Source organism: Micropterus salmoides, unplaced genomic scaffold (genome assembly GCF_014851395.1).
Source record: "Micropterus salmoides isolate LMB-PRFRI ecotype aquatic unplaced genomic scaffold, ASM1485139v1 Ms_hic_scaffold_1, whole genome shotgun sequence".
Lineage (NCBI taxonomy): Eukaryota > Metazoa > Chordata > Actinopteri > Centrarchiformes > Centrarchidae > Micropterus > Micropterus salmoides.
In genome coordinates, this window is record NW_024040040.1 from 30,765,694 (window position 1) to 30,792,135 (window position 26,442).

The 26,442-nt window shown below is 41.4% G+C and overlaps 1 protein-coding gene across 6 annotated transcripts in view; it reads left to right on the top strand.

Annotated features, from left to right (window-relative positions):
• Nucleotides 1–26,442, top strand: part of arhgap12b (Rho GTPase activating protein 12b) — a 79,336-nt gene that overhangs the window by 48,327 nt on the left and 4,567 nt on the right. Inside the window, exons 3-15 of one of the 6 annotated variants that reach the window (XM_038723833.1) lie at nucleotides 9,654–9,926; nucleotides 17,844–17,984; nucleotides 18,135–18,215; nucleotides 18,732–18,854; nucleotides 20,661–20,735; nucleotides 21,186–21,260; nucleotides 21,639–21,700; nucleotides 21,799–21,880; nucleotides 24,234–24,338; nucleotides 24,445–24,543; nucleotides 25,434–25,536; nucleotides 25,641–25,760; nucleotides 25,923–26,021. In XM_038723833.1, the coding sequence (XP_038579761.1) occupies nucleotides 9,654–9,926; nucleotides 17,844–17,984; nucleotides 18,135–18,215; nucleotides 18,732–18,854; nucleotides 20,661–20,735; nucleotides 21,186–21,260; nucleotides 21,639–21,700; nucleotides 21,799–21,880; nucleotides 24,234–24,338; nucleotides 24,445–24,543; nucleotides 25,434–25,536; nucleotides 25,641–25,760; nucleotides 25,923–26,021 (1,438 nt within the window). The remainder of the gene's footprint in view (nucleotides 1–9,653; nucleotides 9,927–17,843; nucleotides 17,985–18,134; nucleotides 18,216–18,731; nucleotides 18,855–20,660; nucleotides 20,736–21,185; nucleotides 21,261–21,638; nucleotides 21,701–21,798; nucleotides 21,881–24,233; nucleotides 24,339–24,444; nucleotides 24,544–25,433; nucleotides 25,537–25,640; nucleotides 25,761–25,922; nucleotides 26,022–26,442) is intronic. The other 5 variants (XM_038723842.1, XM_038723849.1, XM_038723855.1 and 2 more) reach the window with 5 other exon arrangements.

Consider the following 26,442-nt stretch of genomic DNA (forward strand, 5'->3'; position numbering starts at 1 on the left):
TTACAATCTCTCAAGTTGTGTAACCATAGCTCAACTGATACTGTATTTTTGGGACAATATAATAGTATTAATATTTGAGTTTTAAAATTGTTGAAATTTAATTCAATTTTTTTTTTTTAGTTCTTTAATGGCTGATATGTCTGCCTGCCCGCCAAATTTATTGGTCTGTAGGTTCTATAAAATAGACCTTTACCAATCTTTTGTTTTTACTGGTACCACCCTGTAGGTAACCAGCTGCTGAGATGATGGGGGAGGGTGGGGCTGGGCTCTTTCTAAAATCCACGACCATGTCCACGGCCTTCAGAGCGTTGAGCTTCAGACTGTTCTGTCTGCACCAGGAAACCAGATGGTCGATCTCCCACCTGTAGGCAGACTCATCCCCACCAGAGATGAGCCCAATGGTGTCATCCACAAAACAGGAGCTTGACAGACTGGTTACTGGAGGTGCAGCTGTTGGTGTACAGCGAGGAGAGAAGAGGGGAATGAACGCAGCCTTGAGGGAAAACGGTGCCTCAGGTGTTGCTTCCTGTTGGACAGGATTGTGTTTGGCTTCCTTTGTCTCAGTCTCTGTCATGGTCCCGGCAGCAGCAGCCTTGTGAGTAAGATGCAGATTCTGAATCAGCTGCAGCAAGATTACTGAATTACATCACAGCTCTGTCCAAAATGACAAAGAATGACGTGTTTGAGCTGCTTCTGTGCAGTGTATGGTGTAGGCTCTGTGCATACTGCTGCACAGATACTAATAATGTCTTAAAGTGCAGCATGGTGATGCTGCAGAGTGGGTTGCCATGTATGCACCAGAGAACCCCCTCTCCTTCACACTACTCTCCTCATGGCCAGATGCATTTAGTGGAGACTCCCACCCACTCACCAGTGTCCTCCCTCCAGACCAGAGGGAGACACCTAGTGGAGTCAGGGTGCAACCACCACCCATTATCCCTGCTGCCCTCACTCTGACCTGCACTTATTTACACACACAATATTTGATGGTGCGAGGTAACAGGCATTTTGTAGTGATTGTACAAGCACAGTGGGACAAGAGGCAGGATAGACTGGAGGAGGGGGGGAAGGGAAAACGTAATGGTATTCTCGACTTTGTGATTAAAAACACAAGGTGCAGTAATGTATATTCCATGCAGCTGAGCATCTTCTCATTGGGCTCCATCAGTAAGCCAATTCTCATCACTTGTTTTGCTTTTGCTGTGTGTGTCTGTTCGCCTCTGCCTTCACATACTCCATTACACCTCTGAGTGGCATTAATCACACATTTCAATACTGGGGGTGCCTACACACTCTCCATGTTGCAGAATGCTTTCTAATGCAGTTTGTTGGGATTCTATACTATACTGGCCTGTAGTCTGAAACTCATTAATCACGGCCGTGCAGACGGACTGCGGCTGCTGTGTAGACCGTTCTGCATTCAACATCACATATCTCCTCACTACTGCCCTCTATCTCTATATACATTAATCCCTCATTTACAACTCTGTCCCCATAACTGTACGAGCGATCCCTCCCAAGTTCCACCCCCCTCTGGTCCTTCCTATATTTAATTACCTTTTAGAGACCCAGAGTCTCAATATCCTGACCCCCAGCTTTCTGCCACATCTAATTCACTTCAGACTAGCCAGGAAGCAGCTTATGAGAATACATGTCAGGCAGACATGGGACTGCTAATGCATTGTGAGGACTTATCTTCTGCAACTTGAATGTGTAATGGAATATGTGTGTTGAGTGATTTTTTTTCATTGTTGATTGTTGTTATGAGAGTGCATGAGTTGGAGGTAAATTAATTACTATAAATAATAGGCCTAATGTGAAATGGTTATCCTGTAGCTTACATCACATATAAAGAGACAAACTAGTCTCAGAACATGAAGACTAAGTTAATACAATAAGATGACTGACTATTTTATGTACAAAGGTATGTGTAATGTTGCCCACATCATGTTTATTGTAGTTTAGTGTATATATAAAGAATTTTTGACCACCAGGGGGAAGCACAACAACACATATTATTACCTCAGAGTTATTATGAACATCTTATTCTTTTTCTTCAGAAATAGTTAAAAAAAACAACATAGTTTTCAAAGTCTCAAGTCCCAAGATTATTTAGGTAAATAGAGTAGAGTAAATGTAATAGCTACAATGCATGTCTTCCCTCAGTCCCTTCTCTTTTTTCAGCACTCCAGCCAACAAGGAAAAGCTACCACAATGGTTATCCCTGTTTGTCCTCGCTTTCCTTTTTTGACTTTAATCCTTCCTCTAAACGAAATACAGAGAACTTTACCTGGTGGTGATAGGCTTAATCAGCATTGTGTCAACTTGTGTGACAAGGGCTTAAATGTAACGTATGTTAATTTATATGTAAAAGTCCCACACTCCAGCTTTAAGGCATTTCTATAAAAAATTCAATTATGCAATATGTTTACGTTAAGGAAAAACTACCCTGACAGGTGGACGTCAAAGATAGTAGAGGAAACGCACTCAAATCTCAGATGCAGTCATTTTGACACATCATGCCTTCTTTAGAATAAAGTCCTTCTATCAACAGTGTCTGGCTCATACTTAAGTATAAACCACACAGTAATGCAGAAATGCCTCAAACAGCATTGTCTGCAACCTGCATGAGAGGAGGTATGGTTTTATGATTACCTATTGTCTATCACTCATGGATTTTTAGTATAGTCAAAAATAAAAGCCTCTTAAACTTCCTGTTACTGGTTATTTAGTGATTCTATAAACCAAAAGACAAACTTGTACTCTAATGTTGCAAGATTTTAGTGACATTACAACACACATTGCATTATGTTAAAGTTGAAAATGCATCTTTAAAAATAACTTTTATAGTATGATTTACACTAATGTATCTCATCGCTCCTTGAGCTAAGCCTTAACAGCTGGGTTATCTTTTTTTTTTTCTGCAGACAGAGTTTGTTCAACTATGTCAATGTTCTTTTTACTTTAAGCTATAGTCTCTTCTGCCTGCCTTCCTCTTGCTGTCTTGTTCTTTTATGCTACTCAAACTTGGCAACTTAGCCAAAACACTGTTGCCCAGTCGATCATCTCCTAACCACTCATTTGTTCAGGTGAATGATGAGAGCAGGAGGAGGCGATGGCCCAGTAGTGATAAGTGGCATTATCTTTCCTTGACCGTCTCGAGCCTCTCTGCTCTGGTGTGTTGAGTGTAAATAAGAGCCTGGCCTCTGGTGAAACAGTCCTAACTGTGAAGTAGGGCTGGACGATATGGCCAAAAATATTATCACGATAAAAAGTTTCATATCTTTCGATATAGATTATTATCACGACAAGTATTAAATCGTTATTTCTTTCGAGTTTTAAGGCTGATTTTTGCTCCTGAGTGAAAGTTGAAGAAACCATGGTGGTTTAAACTCTTCTTTATGGTCAACACTTGAGGCCAAACAGTGGATCACTTCACAAATCTGAGGTAGAACATTCAAAACAATTATGATGAAAATCTTTGTCAACAAATATGCACGAGTAAAATGAAGTAAAAGCTTTTTTCAACAACAAAATACATATTTTCATAAGAGAATTTTAGAAGAATAAAAGTCCTAATTCATTTATGATTCAAGTGAATAAAATCAAACATTTATTGAATATTTATTGAACATTTGTTGTTATTGAAAAAATTATATTGCAGTAATTAATGTTATTGTTTTATTGTCCAGCCCTACTGTGAAGTTTGTCTCTTCAACATCTGTCAGTGCCCACTTTGACCTAACCACACAGAAACCTGCTCTGATAGAGGAAACTCTGACTTTTTTAGTGTAATTTCCTGTTTTGTCAGATGGGTTTGTGTGCTATGCTGCATGTTTGTGAGGTAGAAAGATCCTGTTTCCCTTTGCCTCTGTCACAGTCGGTCTCAAATTACCTCCTACCTTCAACTGGACCGTTACCCAGCAAAAAGGACGGAGAGAAAAGAAGAAGTTATTGTGTGCATGGCCACAGGGGTCAGCGTCAACTTGGGCACCATGCGTCGTGCATTCAGTACATTCAGAGGTTACAGGAGAGCCGGGGAGGACGATGACGAGGTGTTTGTGTGCAGCCCTGGATACAAGGTGACACAACCGATAGAGGCATGATAGATATAAAAAACAATCTGGGCCTTTTGCCTAAAAATATCTCGAAGGTGATATTTTTACCATGTCAGATGTCCACTCGTAGATTAATGGAGAGCAAGGGGTGTTTGCTTTACCTGAAGATTCATATTCTGTAACAATTACTTTCCTGGTGTCCTTTTCCTCAGACTGTTCATTTATAGTTTGAGAACTTTTTATCAGACACTGGCAGGCATTGCCAGCTTTGTTCTTTGTAAACTGTTAAATTGAATTCCAGGTAACATTAATAAGGTCCTAACAAAAGTCTGCCTGTTTGAAACTACCAGATACTATGTGACTGCTGTCTGCCAGTAAAACACTTGATGATGAGTTCAATTAAAAATTTAATGTAGAAAAAGTGCCTCTACTTCTATTCTAGGCCTGTATTGGACTTCTCTCTCAGCAAATGGTGCACATTGCATTAATGTTTTTCTATCTGATACAGAACAGTCCATTTTTTGTAAAACAGAGCACCCATTGTCTCTTGACATCACTTCTATTTTGAGTTTGTTGCTTAGTTTCAAGGGAGTCATCTATTTTTCTTCATAAAAAGGTCTTTTAAAGCTATAGTGCTAGAGCCAGTGTAATGTATTGACTGGGTTGATGTTTTGGGCTGTTTTTTTATCACTGATATTGGAAGAAAATGTATTAACTGTGTCTCCATTACATAGTTTGTCCAACAGAGAGCACTAGCAAGTTTAATTTTCGGAACTTCAATGAATGACTCTCGAATATTCGAGAAGCTTTGACTGGGGGGAATGTAATTGTCATGGTTTATAGACAAACGATTGTTTTTGCTAGTCACCATTATTAGCTTAAGCCTATATGGCTTTTTACACTGCATAAATTAGCCGCTAGCAGACTTGCGCTGCCAATATTAACATATTTATAGCCTTCTTTTTCTTAATTACAAGTTGGCTTAAGTCAGTTCATCTCCCGACAGAACACCACTGTTGAGTTACGTAGTGTAGTGAGTTGTTGTCAACTCCAGTAACATTCACTTCACCTGTCTCTTCTGGATGGATCTGGGGAAGCTTATCCACAGGTTTGTTTCATATGCAGTCCAAATCCTTCCCTGGAGACTCTACAACCATTCTAGTAACTCTGTTAGGCTGTACTTGGATGGTAGTGCTTTGAGCCAAATGCAAAATCATCAACATGCCAATGTGCTCAACACTACAATGCTCACATGCTCATGTTTGCAGCAAATTGATTTTTAAATTTGCCAGTTTGCCTTCTCCTAACTTAATGGAGGTGCACTGCTATATAGCTAAATTACCTATTAAAGTACAATTCAAGACATACTCCCTATAAAGGCAGCTTGGATAATACAAGGTTAAATTATTGTGGCATGTGTAGCATGTCTGTCAACAGGGGCCTGTGTTCCTCTGTTTAGTAATAGGCCGTTTGCACGCTCTGTACAAAATGGTTGTTAAATTACTGTCTGAATAAAAGTAGAGAGAGACTGCAGGAAAATGTTTTTGTTTCTGTTAAAATAGACTTTGAAGCTTGTAAATTACTTCTCCACTGGATGCAGTTTGGTCTGAGTGGAATCTAAATAGATCTGACCCCAGCCTCACTCTCAGACCACACTCATCAATCTGTATTTAGACTTGAACATTACCACATTATTCCCAAAAACCCAATTAAAGCTGCACCACACTGGCTCCATTCTGGTTCTGTCTGATGGAACCCGGGTTCAGCCAAACCATTATCTCTCAGTGGTTTGCCTCCATTCTCGGACACTTGCTGTGCTGTTGGACCGAAACTGAGAAACAGCAGGTAAACCTTACTGAAAACAGCAGGACACCGTTAAAATCTTTCCTCTGCTCATGCATTTGGACAGGATATTAAATAATAATTTATATGATAAATATTCCAAGTTGTTATTCCAAGACTGGCAGGAAGTCCCATCTGTGTCCTGAAAACAGTTCAAATCCTCTGACTGAGAGGCATCCCCCCCACATTCCTCACCTCTAACAAACTGACATCAAATTATTTTCTGGCCCGACATTTATCTGCTGTGTTTTTCAGAATTCTTGGTGTTGGATCTCGTCTAGAGAGACACAAGCCTGGCATCAGTGTCAGAGACTCAGATCTGCTCCAAAACCCCAAAATATTTTTCAGAAGCATTCATATCTATGTTAAATGCAGTGAGTTGTAGCCATGGAAACGTAGCTTTCTGGCTTTTGTGGAGTGACCTTCGGATGCTGCCATGTTTTCAAAGACCACTTTTAACACTGTCTTTAAAGTCATTAAAGACACTGTGGGGCCATATTTGTGATTAAGTTTATTGACTTGACTGTGGGTAGTTGTGAAGTCATTTAGAAAGTATATACATTAAGTTGCCATGCTGAATTAGGGCTGAACAATTGATTGATTGATTGATTATCAAAATCGCAGTTTTGCCAAGTGCCATATCTTCTTATTTAGCGGTCTAAAACAATTCATCGAGTATTCTTTTAACACTTGACACCAGCATTTTCCTCAGAAGGTACGCTGTATGTTATCTTCCCTTTCACTTCCTCTTAACTTGTCTTTGCTATGTATTGTGCAAATTCTGCTTGTTTCCCCACTCTTATCTTCTTTATTTTAACGAACCTTTTTTATGCAATTTATGGCAGAAGGTTGCAGAAGGTGTTTTTTTTTTCTTCCACAGAAAAGCGACTTGTTCAACCCCTGCAACATACATTCTGTCAAAACACTGAACCTACTCGGCTTGTCAGGGACGTTTGAGCTTCATGTGAAATGTCCGCTTCAGTCCTGCTGTTCCAACTAATTAACCCTTCCTGGAGCTGAACAATCTTAAGACATTAGAGATGGTTGTGGAATATTAGGAAGAACACCCAGCCCCACTCACCCCCAATCACCCTGTGAGTGGACACTGGAGTTTTTCCGCTTCCTGGGCACAATCATCACCCAGGACCTCAAGTAGGAGCTGAATATCAGCTCTCTTACCAAGAAAGCCCAGCCCAGTCTGCACTTCCAGATCTTGGGGTATGGGATTATTGCACTTGCCAATGTGTTTGTGAGAGAGAGACGGAGCGAGCGAGAGGAGGGACTAAGCCTATATATATATATTTATGTATGTACAATCAAATACGATTCTACCCATTTTAAATTAAAAAATATATATATATATATATAGAGAGAGAGAGAGACATAGGGCAGAGTGCTCAGTGCACCTACATGTGCTGTAATCCACAAGAATTTACTTTGTTTTTGTGATGTTTAAATCCAGGTTTTCATAAGAACACCATTATGTCAGATGCTCGAACCTCATCCCTGTAGGCTGTCTCGTTATTGTCCGTTATTAGTCCTGTTATGGTGTTGTCGTCAGCAAATTTGGTTTTGGTAGGATGGATGGGCAAGCAGAGAACATAACTGGTGTGCCAGTGTTCAGGAGTTCAGAGTGGATGATGGGTTGTCTCCCATCCTGACATTCTCCCATCCTGAAATAAAGAGAAAATAAATATATATTTTTTTGTTTGTTTGTTTGTTTTTTTTCTTTATTTCTCCCTGTAAATCATTTTGTATCTTCTACTTGTGCTATGTAAGTAAAGTCTGCATGCTAATACCAGTAGTCTTCATGTTCTTATATCTGGTTTCTTAGTAGACAGATAAATGTTTAAGTAACTGTACTGAGTTCATCTGGCTTAAGGAACTGATTAGAATCAGACAGATATGGTTTTAACAGTTTCTGCAAGCCACAGGCGGCATCTGATTTGATCAGCAGCCTTGCATCCTGCCGTGCAGACTGTCAGAGAGACTCATAACTCACTGCCTCACCTTCATGCTCTTAAAAAGATTTATTTATTCACAGGCTTATTTACAGCAGGTCTGTCTTTTTACAGCTAAACGTGCATGTTTGTGATTTGAACTTTCAACAGCTCAGGTTGTTAACTCTTTCATGCATGGTGTCCACATTTGTGGACAGTTATTTTAACTCCATTTTGGGTTACTATATTATGGTTATGTTCTCAAAGTAATTTGAGGAAAGTGTGGGTTAATTGATAGCAATGCTGTAACAGTGGTTACTCTCGTTTTCCAAATATATATTGCTTGATGACCTCATCAATCCAAGATGGCCGACTGTGATGGCTATGTGCTAAATGCCTCAGGCATATCTGTGAAAAACTTTTATTGAAGGAGGTCCGTCCAGATAAAAAAAAAAAAAGTAATATTTACAGTAAATTATTATTAACAGGTTTATGGTTTAGAAATCAAAATTTTGAGTAAAATGTAGTTTTTATACACCAAAAACCGACTGGCCACAGTGGAGTGAGATTGCATTAAGTTTGATTTCTGTAACCAGCTAGAATGTCTATTCTAATGTTTCAAAGATGTGATAAATTATATTATAAGAAAACAGACATTTAACAAATATATGGACATTAATAACAATGCAAATGTGCATATTACAGCATTAAATGCAACTTTTGACTGTTTTGCAGCCTTTACACAAAATAAGAATAAGTATTGTACCGTAAAGAAATCAGTTTTAACTACAACTATGTAATCTGTTACATGTTGGATGTTAATATGTTAAAACTGAGATGATTCAATGTGAAGTTAGATAAGGATAACAATATGCTGCTGGGTTTCTGCATACATGTAACTACAGTTATCAATAGCACTGAGTGTTTTTCCTCTATTTGTTCCTAAAATATGTTTTGTATTGTTCATTTTCAACTTTTGAGGTTAAATACACAGCATAGCATGACATAAAAAACATTTAAATAATTTAAAAACAAAACAGAATTTAGAAAAAATGTAAATAAATGGATTTGTTTGTTAGCCCAATTTTGCATGGATTATTATGTTCCATAGTCCAAGATGTGATAACTGCTAGTTTTTATACTGGACACGACCAACATTCCTGCTGGGGCTGCAGCCAGTGATTATTTTAGTGATCTGTATTCTACAGATTATTCCATCAATTCAATTTCAATTGCTTGGCGTCCCTGGTACCGAGATCAGCTGTGCAACAACCCAAACTCACAGACTATCCAATCAGAGAATAATAACATCAAATTAAGAATTTAGCCTTACCTTTGCTGGCCCTCATCTCAACTAATATCACGATTTATGTTAAATGCTAATGTTACCTTGATGTTGTTTTCTTTTAGCTTGAAATGATCCCATACTTTGTCTTTTTCTCTGACCTGTCTTTTCTTCGTCCCTTGCTATTTTTTCTCTTCCTCCATTTTACAATCCGTGCCATCAAATTACGTCGTCTTCACTCCACACCAAAAGCACATTGTGCGACAGTACTCGTCCAGGCGAAACAGTACGCTGTATATAGGTATATGGATTCAACTAAGCATCGATGCCAAGAATTTGCATCAATGCTTTTTAGTCATTGAGTTACTTGAGTTTCTAGGAAAATCCAGACACTCACAGAGTCTGTGAAGAAGATATGGAATATCAGGTGAAAAACAGGAAAAAGTAGAATGCCAGATCTTAAATAAAATCCTGAAGAGTTGTATAGAATTGTACATGGTCTGACCTCTCTTCCTTTTCCTCCACCAGACAACATCACCCACAGGTCAGGGCCGGTCCAACTCGCCGGTCTACACCAACCTCCAGGAGCTGAAGATCTCCCAGTCCAGCCTGCCACCAGTCCCCTCCAGCTCCCCTCTCCACATCCTGGGGGACTGGGAGACCCACAAAGACCTGAGCGGCAGGCATTTCTACTATAACCGTGCCACCGGAGAGCGGACCTGGAAGCCGCCGCGCACCAGGGACACCAGTGGCAGCACCAGCAGTATCCGAGGAGACAGCCAGGGCACAGCAGAGAGTGAGGTGAGGGATGCTTTAGCCAGTTTAAGCAATTTCTTTCATTTCCTTCCTGTCTTCCATCGCTTATACACACACTGTAAAAAAATAAATAAAATCATGACAATATGTGATTTCTATAGATCTGATTACATGCTTAAACACAGGTTTTAGGTTTTTAGTTTGTATGAGAGGAAACGTCTTAGCTGAAGCCACGGTTTTGGGGGACAAACAATGTGTAAATGGACTGTGTGTGATCAGTCTTAAATGAACAGACAGTGAAGGTGTGGTGGACCTTAAATGACTGAACTTGTCTGGTTGTAATCTTGGCTAATTATCTAACACTGACCCCAGGTGGTTGTTTGGTTTATTGCAGTATTATGTTATAGAGAGTAAGGATGGGAAATTATCCATCCATCCATCCATCTTCATCCGCTTATTCAATTCAATTCAATTCAATTTTATTTATATAGCGCCAAATCACAACAACAGTTATCTCACAGCGCTTTTCATAAAAGAGCAGGTCTAGACCGTACTCTGTGATGATATTTACAGAAGCCCAACAGTTCCCACCAAGAGCAAGCACTAGGCGACAGAGGCAAGGAAAAACTTCCTTAATCCGGGATCGGGTCGCGGGGATGGGAAATTATATACAACATTATTGGAATATAATCAGTGCTAAATTGATGAGGGAATCAACAAAGATTTGCAAAGCAAAGATATTCAGCAAATATTTTTGCTTGACCAACTAAAGTTAAAAAAAAATTTCAGGGGTTATTTAATCAACTCAGATAAGATATATAAATTTATTCCCTGCAGGGGCAGGGCTCGACAGTAACGGTGGCCCGATGGCCCGGGGCCAGTAAAAAAGTAACGCCGGGACAGTTGAAATAGCAACTCACTGGCCCAATTGTGCCAGTGCAAAAACATTATTGTTTTTAGAAACTCAACCTCCTGTAGTTGTTTTGGAGCTCATAGCGTGCACCGTTAGCTAATCCAGAGTTGTAGTTACGTGACGAGTGGTTGTCAAATGTTATTTCTCTAATCTCAATCAAAAGGCAACCTCTGGGTCTGAAAAGTGAAACCATGGAGACGGAACTTAAACTGCATTCTCTCTAACGGCCAGCAGGTGGCGAGTCCGCTGTTGCAAAAAGGTTCCATCTGACAATAGTAAACAATAGTAAAATGTTGCTACTTCTCAGCTGAATAATTACCTCAGTACACACTTTCATAATGAGTTTACGGTCTCAGTCGCTAGTTTCAAGTATTCTTCAATATAAAATGATGTTCATTGAGTAAATGATGGTCCTATCTAGGGGAAAATAGATGATAATGCAGCATGTGCTTTTGGGCAGGACTACCTTGTGATTGACAGGTTGCTATCATGGCGACCTGTCAATCAGGATAGAGGCAACTTGTTTTCGCTGCTCTGTGTAAAGTTTTTTTTATTAAATGGCTTTCTGCAAGAGAAAGCATGTCATGTTTGAATCTGTTAGTATGTTTTGTTTTAAAAGTAAATTGTTTTGTTAACCTTTTTATTTGTTATAATTGTGATATTTTAGTTTAGTTTTTTTATATCCAGGATGTATTTAATAAACGGGTAAACATGTTAACAGTATAACATAACTTTTAAGTCTTTGGTTTTGTTGTAACACTGATAAATAACTTTTGGAAGGAGGGCCAGTAAAAATTTTCATCAGGCCAGTAAGTTTTAAACCCACTGGCCCGATGGGGCCTGAGGGGAAATTCAGGTTGCGGCAATGTCGTTTCATTTGTGTATCTGTCTCGGCGTATTTTCTATTTTAAGCTGCTGTTGTGCCAGTTGCCTCAGAAAACTTGTTTTTCCCTGCATGTTGTGGACCACATCTAGTGCAGGATATACAGTTCATGGTGTTTTTGCTAAACCTCAGCATGTAAACTCCTTCAGCCAGGGGCGGACTGGCACAATAATTCAGGCCCGGGAATGTGACTCCATTCCAGGGCACCCTGTCCATGCAAATCGCTGCTAATATTGTAGACTAACCCTATTTGTTGCTGTAACAGGCACCAGACAAGGTATAATGTTGCCACTATGTTCATCTGGGGAAAAAGTTATCCACATTATAAAATACAATTTGGGACTGACCATTAAAGTAGTCTTTCTGAACGCTGATTTTTCAAGGTGCCCATAGTTCTGAAGTAATAGCAGCCTAAAGCCTGATTTATACTTCTGCATCGAATCTATGGCGTAGCCTGATGTGCACCTTCCCAAAAGTGTAACTACACGTTGTGGCAATGTGGACCACAAGAACTGTGATTGGTCGGATTGGTAGCATCACATTTCCTCCAAGCCCACAGGAAGTGCTCAGTGCTTTGAAGTAAATTTTACTAGCGGCCAATCCAGCAGCTGTAACACAGTGGATCAATTTATTTTAGTGTCACAACACCCGCAAAATGACTAATTTCACCATCAGTATGTGATCCATTCGGTACGCAGAAGTATAAAGCAGGCTTAACTGTGCTGTTGATAAATGACGCTGTCCGTGGTGCTTAAGTTACAGATGTATTTGTAATTGCGGTCTTTTTTCTCAGTCTCGCCCATCTGACAGTTTCACCTTGGATCTTTTATATTCTCTAAACTACGTATATACTATAAATACTCCATCACCACAAATTTAGTGTTTACATTATTTCAGGGTTTAGTAAATGCCCTAAATCAGTTCATGGGGCAAATAATAGGCAACCCTCTGGAGAAAAAAGGAATTTGATGAAATGAGAAATTTGCTGTGGTGATAAGGTGCTACACGTAGACAAACAGTGGACATAAATAAATGTAAAAGTTAAGGGTGCTCCAATCGATCAGTCACCGATCATAATCAGCCGATAATGGCTTTAACTAGTTTGATCGGTGGTTGCTGAAAAAGGCCGATAAGAAAAGCCGATCAGATGATGCAAAACACGCCAGACAAATTTTCAACGGCAGCTAAAATGTTTCACTACGCTGTGTGAGCGGTTTTCAAAGCTAGCTAGCACCAAAGTCCTTCTCAGACAAGAAGGGATTAACTCGCCCACATTATCATTTACAATTAGAGCTGAGCAGAATTCAGACAAGTGCAGCAGCACGTAGGAGCGATCATGTGAAACTGTCGCAGCTGTGCTCATCTCACTCACGCCACCCGCAACCGGTGTTTAACAGACACAGCGCATCTGATCCTTCAGTGTCAGTTTCCTGATGCAAAGAGCGGCGCCACTCAATCAGCTGACTGCATCTCTCTCTCTCTGTTTTCGTTACAAAAACGGAGACCTTTTGCTACGTTTCCGCCTCCCGTCCAGATTAAAACGGTGAATCAGAAGATGTTTGTTTGAAAACGCTGCTGACCCGGTGGACAAAACAGAGGACTTTATAAAACGATGACACACACTCACATTTGGCTTTGTGAGTCGGTCTTATCAGTCATGCAAAGGAAAAACACGATGCTTTACAGAGTTTTAGTTTTGGTATTTTTATTGAAATATAAGTACTTTGTAAATAACACGTAACAGTTAGCCTAGCCTACTGTGCATGTTGCTGTATTTACTTTGCGACAACTCCCAGTCTGTTTTCCGCCACCGTCTCTCGTACTCCAGTGTTACTTTCAGTAACAGTTCCGCTTCATTGTCGGTCAGTGCAAAAAAAGAAACAAATCTGGTGTGGTTCTTGGTCTGTATTAATTTCTTCTTTCGCTAAATCGTCTGCTAGAGCAGAGTAGACCATGTGCTTCATGTTTACACTGGCACGCGCATGCCCAGTGTAGCTACCTGAACGGCCACTAGATGTGTTTTCAGTCGTTTTAATATAAACAGAGATCAACTCTGATACGCAGCTGAAACGCTGCTGTGGACGGAGAAGATCGTTTTCGTTATTAAACTGTTTTAAAAACGTAGCAGTGTGGATGTAGCCTCACATTACCACACTCCTCTCTCTACTCCTCAACCCTCCCGTTTCCCCGAGATTCTCCTGTATTTTTCCTGTTCTCACCTGGTATCCACCCGTTAAATGTTTCACTGTAAATCTCCCGTATTTTTAACCTTTATGAAATCAAATAAAAACCTTGTTTGCTACTCTCCCTCTGGTAAAGTCCGTGGCAGCATGTAAGATATGTAGACTCTGCTTCTTGCACAAGGATAAAAAATGAAAACAATCCACTGAAATGATATAAGGCCTATAGCCTACAAACCATAGAAAATTATAATGAATATAGTAGCCTATGTAATAACAACTGACTGTATAATATGGAATTTACTTGTAGCCTATTTTTATTTATTTAAATTTTCCTTATTTTCAAATCTCACTGAAGGCAGTTTTGACTCCTCTCTGTAGCCCTTCTCCCTCTCTCTGCTCCTCTCTCTCTCTTAAAGCCCACAGAACCTGCCTGAGCTTTCCAGAACAAAAAGCAGCTACTTCAGAGTTTATCATCGACTCATGATGCCTGTGCCCTTTTATCTCCTAAATATTTTGGCTACAGCCTTTGTTGTTGCAGTTTTTATGGTTGTAGAAAATTTATAAAGATGCTGATATACAGTATACTGAATGCTACATGATAAATAAAAGGCTCCAAATAGACCCAGTGATCGGTATCGGCCGATACTGCTTTCAGCAATCGGTGATCGGCCCAAAAAATCCTGATCGGAGCACCTCTAGTAGAAATATATAAATATGGAATAGAAGAACAACGTTGCAGATATATACATGTGCATTATTCTGGGTCTGTGCCGTGCAGAAGTAACGCAACGGAAGAGAATATTGTGTACATATAAATATATAAACCAACAACATAAAAATATACAACAACAAAAATCAACAACAAATAGGTGCAACGTGCCAGGTCTGTGCACGACACAAGATGAAACCGTATTTACATGTGCAGAGACATTTGTATCATTTGCAGTGTCAGTGGGGGACCCAGGCCTTCTTAGTGAGGCTGCAGACGGGAAGAAACTGTTTTTTTGGCGGGAGGTTTTGGTCCTGATGGATCGCAGCCTCCTGCCAGAGGGGAGAGTCTGAAACAGTTTGTGTCCAGGGTGGGAAGAGTCAGCTGCAATCTTTCCTGCACGCCTCAGAGTCCTCGAGGAGTACAGGTCCAGAAGAGAAGGAAGATTGCAGCCAATCACCTTCTCTGCAGAGCAAATGATGCGCTGCAGCCTGCCCTTGTCCCTGGCAGTGGCAGCAGCGTACCAGATGGTGATGGAGGAGGTGAGGATGGACTCACTGATGGCGATGTAGAAGTGCACCATCATTCTCTGGCAGGCTGAACTACTTCAGCTGCCGCAGGAAGTACATCCTCTGCTGGGCCTTTTTGATGATGGAGGTGTGTTCAGCTCCCACTTGAGGTCCTGGGAGATGATGGTGCCCAGGAAGCGGAAGGAGTCCACAGTGGTGACTGGGGAGGGTGGGGCTGGGCCCTTTCTAAAATCCATCTCCACTGTCTTCTGAGCGTTGAGCTCCAGACTGTTCTGGCCCTGGAATCAGAGACATGTTTTCCCAGCTTCACATGCTGTTTCCTGTCCGTCAGGAAGTCTGTGATCCACCTGCAGGTGGAGGCAGGCATGTTCAGCTGTTCAGCATGTTCAGCAACACCATCATCCCAGCAGGGCTGAAATCCACAAACAGGATCCTGGCGTAGGTTCCTGGGGAGTCCAGGGGCTGGAGGATGTAGTGAAGGGCCATGTTTACTGCATCATCTACAGACCTGTTGGCTCTGTAGGCGAACTGCAGGGGGTCCAGGAGTGGGTCTGTAATGGATTTTAGGTGGGACAACACAAGGCGTTCAAAGGACTTCATAACCACAGAGGTCAGGGTGACGGGTCTGTAGTCGTTTAGTCCAGTGGTCCTTGGTTTCTTGGGGACAGGGATAATAGTGGAGGCTTTGAATCAGGCTGGCACAAGGCATGTCTCCAACGAGGTGTTAAAAATATCCGGAGACAGCTGATCAGCACAGTGCTTCAGGGTGGATGGGGAGACAGAGTCCTGCCCAGCTGCTTTGCGGGGTTTCTGCCTCTTGAAAAGACCATTGACTTCCCTCTCTGTGATTGAGAGAGGAGGGGAGGGGGTGGAGCTGGCCAGCTCTGAGGAGGGCGGCGAAGAAGTGGTGGACTGAGGCCGAAGCTGAGCGGAGGAGTCACGGGGGATGGTGTCCGATTGACTCTCAAAGCGGCAGTAGAACTGGTTCAACTCATTTGCCAGGTGAGAATCGTTTATGGAGTGATCTGTCTGACCCCCCTCCAGACAGAAGTGGCGTTGTTTGGAGATAACTGATTCTTAAGTCTCTTTGAGTAATCGTTTAGCTTCTCGCATCTCCTTGCTAAACCTGTACTTTAACGCCCTGCACCCGGCCCTGTCACCACTCCTAAATGCCTCCTCCTTTGCCAACCTTAGCTGTCTGAGTTTAGCTGTGAACCAGGGTTTGTCATTATTATAACTCGCCCTGGTCCGTGTTGGAATGCAGCTGTCCTCACAGAAGCTGATATAGGACGTCACAGCCTCTGTAAACTCATCCAGATTGTTGGTAGCATTGTTGAAAACATCCCAGTCAGTGCAGTCCAAACATGCCTGGAGGTCCTCAACAGCTTCACTAGTCCACTTCTTTGATGTCCTCACTACAGGTTTACAGAGCTTTAGTTTTTGTCTGTAAGCAGGAATCAGATGGACCATCACGTGATCAGAGTGTCCCAGTGGAGCGCGTGTGACGGCGTGATAGGCACTGCTAACTGTGGTGTAGCAGTGATCCAAAGTGTTACCCTCTCTGGATGGACACTTAATAAACTCCACACACAGTATCCGGTCGGCCAGCATGCTCTGTGCGTCCTGAACGTTGGCGTGCGGCGAGATGTAAACACCGCCCAGAGTGAATGAAGCAAACTCACGGGGGAAGTAAAACGGTTTACAGTTAATGATAAGAAATTCCAGACTAGGAGAACAGTGCTGCTGAATCACTGTAATGTCGCTACACCAGCCATTGTTAATATAAAAACAGACACCTCCACCTTTTGTTTTGCCGGAGAGTTCTGTGTCGCGGTCCGCTCTGTACAGTTGGAAGCCAGCCAGCTGCAGCGTGGAGCGTGGTATCAGTTCAGACAGCCGCTTCTCTGTGAAGCACAGAACAGAAGATGAATAAAAGTCTCTGTTTTTCCCCACCAGAAGCTGAAGTCTGTCGAGTTTGTTGCACAGTGAGCGCACGTTGGAGAGAAATATTGCCAGTAGCGGTGTGCGGAGTCCCCGCCGACGCTCTTTTTCCTCTCCTGCGGCGCTTCACAGCGCGAACGACAGCGAAAGAACCCTTCACCAAAATGTCCAATAATTCCACTGATGACGTGAGAAAAGTTGGAATTAAATGGGTTGGAGTTGTTCCCCTGATGTTCATGAGCTCCTCCCTGGTGAAAAAGATCCAGGAATCACAGCTGAAAACTGAATTAACACAAAACAAACAAAACAAAACAAAGCGCATCTAACACTGAGGCAGCTATACTCAGCGCCATCTTGGATGAGAGCCGTTGAAGACAGTTAGATGAGATTGATACAGATCTCTTGTCTCTACAGTAAATATAAAGCTAAAGCCAGCAACTAGTTAGCTAAGCTTAGCAAAACTGGAAACAGGAAGAAACAGCTAGCCTGGCTGTGTCCAAAGGTACGATAATGTGCCTACCGGGACCTCTAAAACTCACTTATTAATACGTTATTCTGTATCTTATTAGTTTAATTAGCACAGAAAGAATTTGACACAACCAGGCTAACTGTTTGTAGTCTGTAACGTTACTGCTAAGTTAGCTAAGCTAACCTGCTGCTGGCTCTAGTAGTTACTAAATGTATTGGAGTAAAGTATTTGTTTGTCTTTGTATAGTATATAGGGACATAAAATGGAAATACTCTAATAAACCTGTCTGCTAATGAACCACATAAACACCTCTTTATTTGTCTGTCCTACCTAGCCGCTGTACTCTGAGGAAACCTGTAACAGCACCCACTCAAGCCAGTCTGACAGCCAGTATGGATCACCCCCGAGGGGCTGGTCTGAGGAGCTGGATGAACATGGACACACACTCTACATCTCTGAATACACACAGGAGAAGGTGCAGTCTAGTGATTAACCATTCCAACTTCCAGATGTGTCTTGGGGGACAGTTTTTATTTAACTTCTGCATGTCATTTTCGATTCACCCCAATCAAATGTGCTTGTTTCCCCTTTTCTTGGATGCTGACTATGTGTTTTATGTTTGCAGTGGATAAAACATGTGGATGAACAGGGCCGACCCTACTACTACAGCGCTGATGGGTCCAGGTCAGAATGGGAACTGCCCAAGGTAAGATTATCCTATGAACACTAAATGTCTGTGTGTTTTTGCCTTCTAGTCATACCATATTTAAAGTAATCCCCTTCTCTTGAAAATGAAAATCTTCTCATATAACATCACATAACACTACTACCCAGTAACACACTTTTGTACGACTCCTCCTCCCCCTGGTGTATAGACTGACTGGTACTGTTTATGTAAGTGGATGAGTGTCTGAGGAGCTCAAACTGGAGCCAAGTCTGTGTTGATCTCTGGACGACGAACTATTACTGGCTCCTTACCTGCTAATCTGGAGAGCTGATCAGAATAGAGCACTCCATTCTCAGGGTGAATGGACAGTAGTGCGGACATGGATATAATCAGTGGACTTTTGAAGACAATGCTTGGGCTTTAAGAGAAGTCCTTCTGTCCAATGGTGCTGTGGAGAATAAAAGGAGAGGTAGGGGTGTGGAGAGGAAGGATGCTGAGGTGTGCTAGAATAACTCTTTGACATCTAAACTTTAGTTCTTGTCTCTGTCTCTGCAGTACAATATCTCCCCTCAGTCCAGCGAGGTTCCAAAGAGTCGTAGTCTGGAGAGGAAGCAGCAGGATCCCATCGTCCTCACCAAGTGGAGACACAGCACCTATGTCTTAGACCTCAACGACAAAGTAAGACACGATAAAGACAGCATGATTAAAAATCCAAGAACTAATGTGGTTACACAGACTGTTAGGTCCGATTGGTGTGGAAACGGGCATGTGGCGTCTGGCCTTTCCATTACCTGTCTCATTGGCAGTGAGTTTAATCCCAGAGTACTAATGAGGCTTTTAGATCAACAGGGGAAGAAAGCTTATGGTGGCTTAATTTGTCTCTTTTAATTGGGAATACTGACAAAAGCAGGTTTACTACCTGTGTTTTAAATGTTGTTGTGAATGTTGTTTGTCAGACAGTGAAAACCCACTTTAAGTTTCTGTTTTGCATTAATTCCAGCTAGTTTCTGACAGACTCAGATTGTAGGGTAACTTTCACATCCATCACAGCAGACATAATATCTTAGTAGTATTAAGTATTGCACTCCAAAAGTCCAAAGTTGTGAGACTTGCAAGAGTCAAATGAAAAAACAATGGTCAAAATTGAAGCAACAGAGGCTGAGATATCCTGCCTGGTCCCTAGTATAAGCCAAGCTCCAGAAACACTGCTTTATACATGTTCCATAATGCAAGCACTCACATGTTATTGCTAGACCTTCTATGTGTTATGGAGCAAGGCAGGAGTCGAGGAGGAAAAACAACACATTGTAAATGTAAAATATATTTTAAATATGAAATAGTTGACATTTTCATACATGTCTAATGGACATCAAAGATAACAAATCAAAAGACATTATGCAACTGTTATCACAAACTGACTTGTAAAACATCTGGAGTGCCCCTTTAATGTATAGTTTCAGACTTAGTTTTTATGATTTATTTTACCCAAATTTAATGTTTTTGTACCAGTGTACACTTTAACTCATGCTCTGTTAACCGCCAGTTACCTGACCTCCCATAAAAGAATAATCCTTTAAGTACGGAAGCCCTAAGCGGCCACATATTCATACATTTTATCTACTCTATGTCGTTATCTCATGATAACAGGATCATTTTCTCGAGATAATGTTGTTTTCCTGAGATAATGGCATAATTAATTTGAGATCCCGGCGATTGGTCCACATCCATCAATCTCTCACATTTCCTGAAGGCTATTTCAGAGGTGTGTCAAGCACCTTTGAAAAGTTCGAAAGGACATTTTAAAAAAGTCTGTGGCTTGTATGACACACCTCTGAAATAGACATCAGGGAATGTGAGATTGGATTCCCCTGAACGAGAAGAGCAGGAATTTTCTCTGCCTAGGGATTCTGGGGAAATGAAAATAAGCATCATAAGTTGATGGATGTGGACCAGTTATTGTGAGCATGTGAAACGGTCTCTTCACAATTACTTTGTTGAAGGGGATAAAAAAAGACATTCACCCAATGTGGGGATTGAATACACAACCTTACATTGAAAGTCCAGAGCTAACCGGGCACACTGACAACCAGTCTTAAATGACTTTTGATCCCGTGACCATCGTATTATTTTTCTCAAGATCTCTCATTAATAATGTCATTATCTCGTGAAACACATTTTCATTATCTTGAGATCTCTAGAAAATTATTACGTTATCATGGAAAAATGGAGTAAATAAAATGCGTGAATATATGACCGCTTAGGGCTTCCGTATTCAAAAGCATATCACCTTACAAACTTTATCTTCGTATTTTATTTATTAATGTATTTCTTTAATTTCTTCTTTTTAATTTAATTTGTATGTAGTGCATTAGAAAAGCAAAAAACTGACACTAACTGGTCTCAAAGACACCAGTTAAAAAAAAAAAAGTTAGTCTTCAGAGTAAAAACATATTGTAGGCTAACTCTGTGGTGGTTTCATTGCAGTTCTCTTTCAAATTCTGGCGGCTCACTTCCAACCAACACAAGAGGAAATTTCGTCTGTCTCTTAACCGTGATACAGTCGGTACCACACAGAGGCTCCCCTCTCCAGTCCCTTCTCTAATCAACAAATCTGTTTTGATTCACAGTCAGTGTGTAGAATGCCTTTTAAATAGCTGTGGTGATGTGATAATGAAAGCCATGCCTTCACTCAATCAAAGGTGTCTGATTTGTTCTTATTGTGGATTGAATAAACAGGAAGGAAGCAGCATCTTGGAATGGATCTCTCACTCTGTATTAGTGCACTTTCCTCAGAACCTCAAAAGCATGTTGTCTTTAACATAAATCCTAACTTACCATCCCTTTACCCGTATATTTTGATGAGCTACACTAACATCCAACACAATCTTGTGCTTCCTCTCCAGGTTCATGATCAATTTTCTTCTCCTCACTAATCTCAGACTGACTGTCTTCATGTGTCTAGTTAGCTGGTAGATTAGCAACTCATCATGTTGTGCCTCTTGTTGGTAGGAGTGTGCTCCAGCGCCCAAGCAGAGCTCTCCAGACTCTGACTCCTGCCCCTCATCTCCTAAGCACCCCTTGACCGTTAGTATCCCAGCTTGCACTGCATCGCACCACACTTGTCAAACACGTCATACTCCTCATCTTCTAAACTCTCTGTCTGCATTGCATTTGGTTTCTCTCATCTGCTGCATGCCTCATCCCACATCTAACTGCATCACATCTAACAACATGGCCAAAAAGTTCAATCAGCAGAAATGCAGCAATTTTGACCCTTTGCAGCTGTGTTAGGGCGCTCTCTGCTGGTGATATTTGGACACAACATCAAGCAGCACAGTCACTTCCAGCCCCCAACATTATTCCATTTGCTTCTCAAGCCTCAGAGTGTGTATATGGATGTGTGGATATTTTCATGCACGTGTTCTAGCAGGTTCTTATCTGCGTTTATGTATTCCTCCTCAGCCCTCGGAGAAGTGTGGAGTCCTCAATGTCACCAAAATCACAGAGAATGGAAAGAAAGTCAGGTAGGAATCTAACAGGTCTCCCAAAATCCTGATAAGCTTTTTAGAGAGCTGTCTAAAATCCGATACACATAATGTTCTTGTTGTATTGTGACAAACAGGAAGAACTGGACCTCCTCGTGGACAGTGCTGCAGGGTTCCTCCCTGCTCTTTGCAAAGGGTCAGGGGGGCAGCACCAGTTGGGTATGTATCCCATCAGCCCCAAGGGTTCAACCCTTTTTTAGCATTCCATTTATCTGTGTTATTTCTCTCCTCCTTATTTCTGCACCTGTCTTCATTGCCACCTGTGCTGTGAAATTTGTCATCCTCTGTTTCTTGCTTTTCTTCCCCCCCTCCTCTTTTTCCTCCCTGAAGTCTTACTACCGCAGTGGCTCTATCCCTGAGCTGCTCCTCACCCTCCTTAGCAACTGGAAGCGCTCAGTCAAGCCCCGTCCTGCTGTGTCCTATGTGAACTGTAGGCCTATGCAGGCTGCCGCTGTATGTCCCTTCTCTCTGCATGTGTGCTGCATGTCTTTCATTCTTTCATTCACTTTTTCTGTAACTGACTGGTAGACTGGTCATTATGTCTGAGTAAAGCCTGATTCAGCTGCTCCTAATCTAAAAAAGCTTTAACTGCACTAATCAGTTTGTTTACATTAACAATGGATGAAACGACTGTCTAATGTGAAAAGGGTTGAGATAATGAAATCACAGAGAATTATCACCTGACTTCGCAGTACCCCTGAGCTCTATGGAGCACTTTAGTGTGTTTTAGCTTGTTTTAGTTTTGCAGCCCAAAACCTTACTGCTTTGGTTCAGTCTCATTGTACTTACTTACTTTACTAAACTTATGCATTATACCTGTAGGGTTCAACTAGAATATTGGCAAAAGCTAAATAAAAAAAAACAAAAAAATTTAATTCAATAGCTTTTAATTTTAAGTCCAAGAATCTTCAAAGGATCTAACAAAAATCACTGTTTATTAATACGCACATAATATGAATGACAACAGCTAACAAGGTTTTTGCTTTTCTTGTAATACCAGTGTTTCCCCTACCGTTGTTTTGGGGGGGGGGGGGGGGGTGGCCTTCCCTGCCCGCCCTGAAAGAATGACAGAAATATATAATTAGGCTATCGTCGCCTCAAAAGTTCCATTTATTTGAACCTTAATTGCGCAACGTTGTTCTGTTGTTTATCGGAGCTGCGTTTTTCTTCTCTGTTGGTGTTTCATTGCGGATGGACACACACTGTCATATCGAAGACTGTGTGCTAGTAAGGGCTAACCTTAAGTGAAACCACATCGGTAGATGCAAGACAACAGCCGTGCTCGTTGTAGATTTCGCGACTGTGGTGGTGCAGTCAGATTATCCATTATAAAAATTAAAAACATATGTTTGGTCAAGCTTTGTAAACAAGTATGCGCGCTGCCCACGTGAGAGTAGCATCGTTAGACTCACTTATACCATGTGTTCAGCAGCTTATGGAGGAAAGGTTTTAACAGAAAACACGGAATCTGGCAAAAACTTTGATGTATTTCATAGGGCCCTCTTCATGGTTTCATCGCCCAATATCTGAATGTAGCATAACTGTAGCTCTGTCAGGAGGTAATAACTTTAGCAATAAAAATGTCGAAGAGGAACGGAGAAGGTGGCGACTATTGACAGGCAAAAATTAGTGCGTTGCGTCGATAACAAGACCACGTATCCTTAACATGGCAGCTCCACTACACTGTTAATTTAGGAGGGTCAACCACCACCCCTGAAAAAAATCCTAGGAGAAACACTGAATACAATAATAAAGATGTGTGTGTATTAGGGCTGACCCCGAATAGTCGAAGATTTGGTGCTTTTATGGGCGGAGCCTGATTTGACCGTCAATCTCAGTCGAAGCTTCGCAGCGAAACAAGGATCATGCCATTTTGGCAATATGGCCGTGCTTACCGTCTGATTTTACATAGAACTACCAGTTTTCTGACAATAAGTTAATTTACAGCCTATTACAATATAAATTTCAACGTTTAATGTTTTAAAGTGCGTGAATAAATCCAAAATTGTAACCCTAACCCTGGGTCGTCCTGGTAGTGGCAGAAGAGGAACACTTGCTGAAGAGTTGGAGCTCCACCTTCACTGGTGTTGTGCCAAGTTGTCCGCACCTCGCAGGACTTTCGGATACTTTATCACCATTGTTGAACCACACAAAGAATATTGTATCGTTGTTAAATATCCAGCTACTTGAAATAGACCCGCGAGGAACCGTGATGTGCATGCAGTTGTCTGCAGCACGGCATGCACGCAAAACTCACACAAGACGGGTGAATAGCAGTCGAGAGAGAGAGAGATGGAGAAAAGGATCTTCAAAAAGCCTCAGTTTAGCTGGAAATTTACAGTGTAAGTTGAATGAATAGAGACTGCAGCTCTGCAGCTGCTCAAGATGAAAGCGGAGCTACCGTGTGTAACTTCTTGTTTTTTAACAAAATTAAAAATCCATCTAAAACAATGTATCCCCGTTGGATGGTCTTTGTGTCACACATGAACTCATACCGTTTCCTTGATTCCAGAAGTTCGGCAGCAACCAATCAAAGCCCGAGTTCACAGTTGATCTGCGAGGGGGGTCGGTGGAGTGGGCCTCCAAGGACAAGTCGAGCAAGAAACATGTCATTGAGGTATCTGCGGATCTGCTGTCAAGTTTCACTGTACAACAACCTGTACCTAAGATGTTTTAACGGGGTGGTTTTGGTAAAAAAGTAATGATGACTTTTCCTCCCTTAGCTAAAGACTCGTCAAGGGACGGAGCTCCTGATCCAGTCAGAGATCGATAGTGTCATCAGTGATTGGTACCGGGCTCTCACAGAGACCATCAACACACATGTGAGGAGACCTCTTTCATTAGCAACATCTTGAGAAGTCATACGTTTTATCTTTGAGTTGATGCGTCTTTTATTTGCACTCCTCGTTTTCATTTGTTCAGTACAAATCAGAGTGAAAGCTTACAGTCTTTTTCTAGTCATTATTTGAGGCTTTGCCCATGTTTAACATGAATATCCAACATTGTAACATTGTAGATAAGTCATAACATATGGAATAGCATAATAGGTCTCCTTTAAGTCCTCTCATGTTTTGCATGTCTGATTCATCCCTGGCAATATTCTGCAGCATCCAGCATGCATTGTGTCCAAGAGGGACATCTGATTATGTGACTGGTGGTCATAAACATCCAGGGATTGGTTGCAAACCAGTGTGTGACTGGAAGAGAACAGTAAAATGCCACAGTGTCCCGTACAGAAAACCCTTCTGGATTCTGCCTCACTGTTTTCCTCACCTGGCACAAATCTTTTTTTCAAGGGTATCAATGAACCAAATGAGGTGCTCAACATCCCAATTAGGAGTTTATGAATTAAAAAAAAATTTTTTTAGTTAGATTTCAAATGTAACTGTTTTGACAATAGTATGTAAACTTGTGCAATATAGAGTGTAAATACCCAGAGTTTTGGTGGTGGTTTCATGAAATTTATTTAATGAAACATGTTTATTGAATGCATTTTGTATTAAAGCAATGAAAAACTCTCAGCAGAAATAGCTGGATATGACTGAGCTACAGTCCAGAGTAGAAATTCCCACCATTCTGTGCGTGTCTTTCTAACTTTAATGTCACCAGAGCTTAAATCAAATTGTTAACACCAGACCAAACGAACCACAGTTAAAGGTGTCAGAGCTGACTTAAATCTGTGCATAAAATATGTGTTTCTCCTCCTTTCCAGGCCTGGGAGTCTGATGAGGCCATTGAGGAGGACATGCCTGAGTCTCCAGGAGCTGAGAAACAGGATAAGGAGAAAGACCACCGGGACTCCAAGAAGAACAGAGGTGAGACCAGTGGAATCCATACCTACAATATATTATATATGTGTTTATAGTTAGTGTCGTAAGGAAATACATATATATATATATATACTGCCTGTGTTCCTCAGTGATGAAGACCTCTGTAAGTATGGACTCATCAGACCAAAAGAAAACCAGGATGAAGCTCAAAAAGTTCCTCACACGTCGACCCACCTATCAGGCTGTCCGAGACAAGGGCTACATCAAAGGTAACAGACAGAATACAGTGCAGGCTCTGTCGCTACCTGTGATCATTTCCCACATGTGGATATGTGCCGCTGTTTGGATATGTAGTATCAGAAAGTGTATCCTCTGTCTCCTTCCCCAACAGATGAAAGTTAAAAAAGAACGTGTTGTTTGGTAATTCACAGATCAGGTTTTTGGCTGCAGTCTGACCAGTCTGTGTCAGCGGGAGAACACATCAGTGCCCAACTTTGTCAAAATGTGCATCGACCATGTGGAGAACACAGGTATGAGCCTACAACTGTCTGACTGTGTCATAGTTCTCCCTGTGTCATAGTTCCATGTCAAACCACGTCAGTAATCATCAGCAATATGAACACAGGCAGAGTAATGTGAACACAACATTCAAAACAAGTGTTCATTGAAAAGAATGATGTTAAATTTGACTTTTTACAAAAGTTGCAGTACATAATACAATTTAATTTGTCCAGCCTTATTTACTGTTTGTAGGTAATAGCTCCAGTTATATCTTAGAGAGGGAAATTACCAAACGCTTTGTTGATTTTAATCATTTTCTTTGACACATCACCATTAAAATGCACATCAGCAAGCAATCGCCTCGCCTTTCATGACTTTGTGACAGTATGGTTCTCATGGTCTTTTGTTCGGAAGAATTTTTAGTCTGTAGCTAGGGCTGTGCAGTTAATC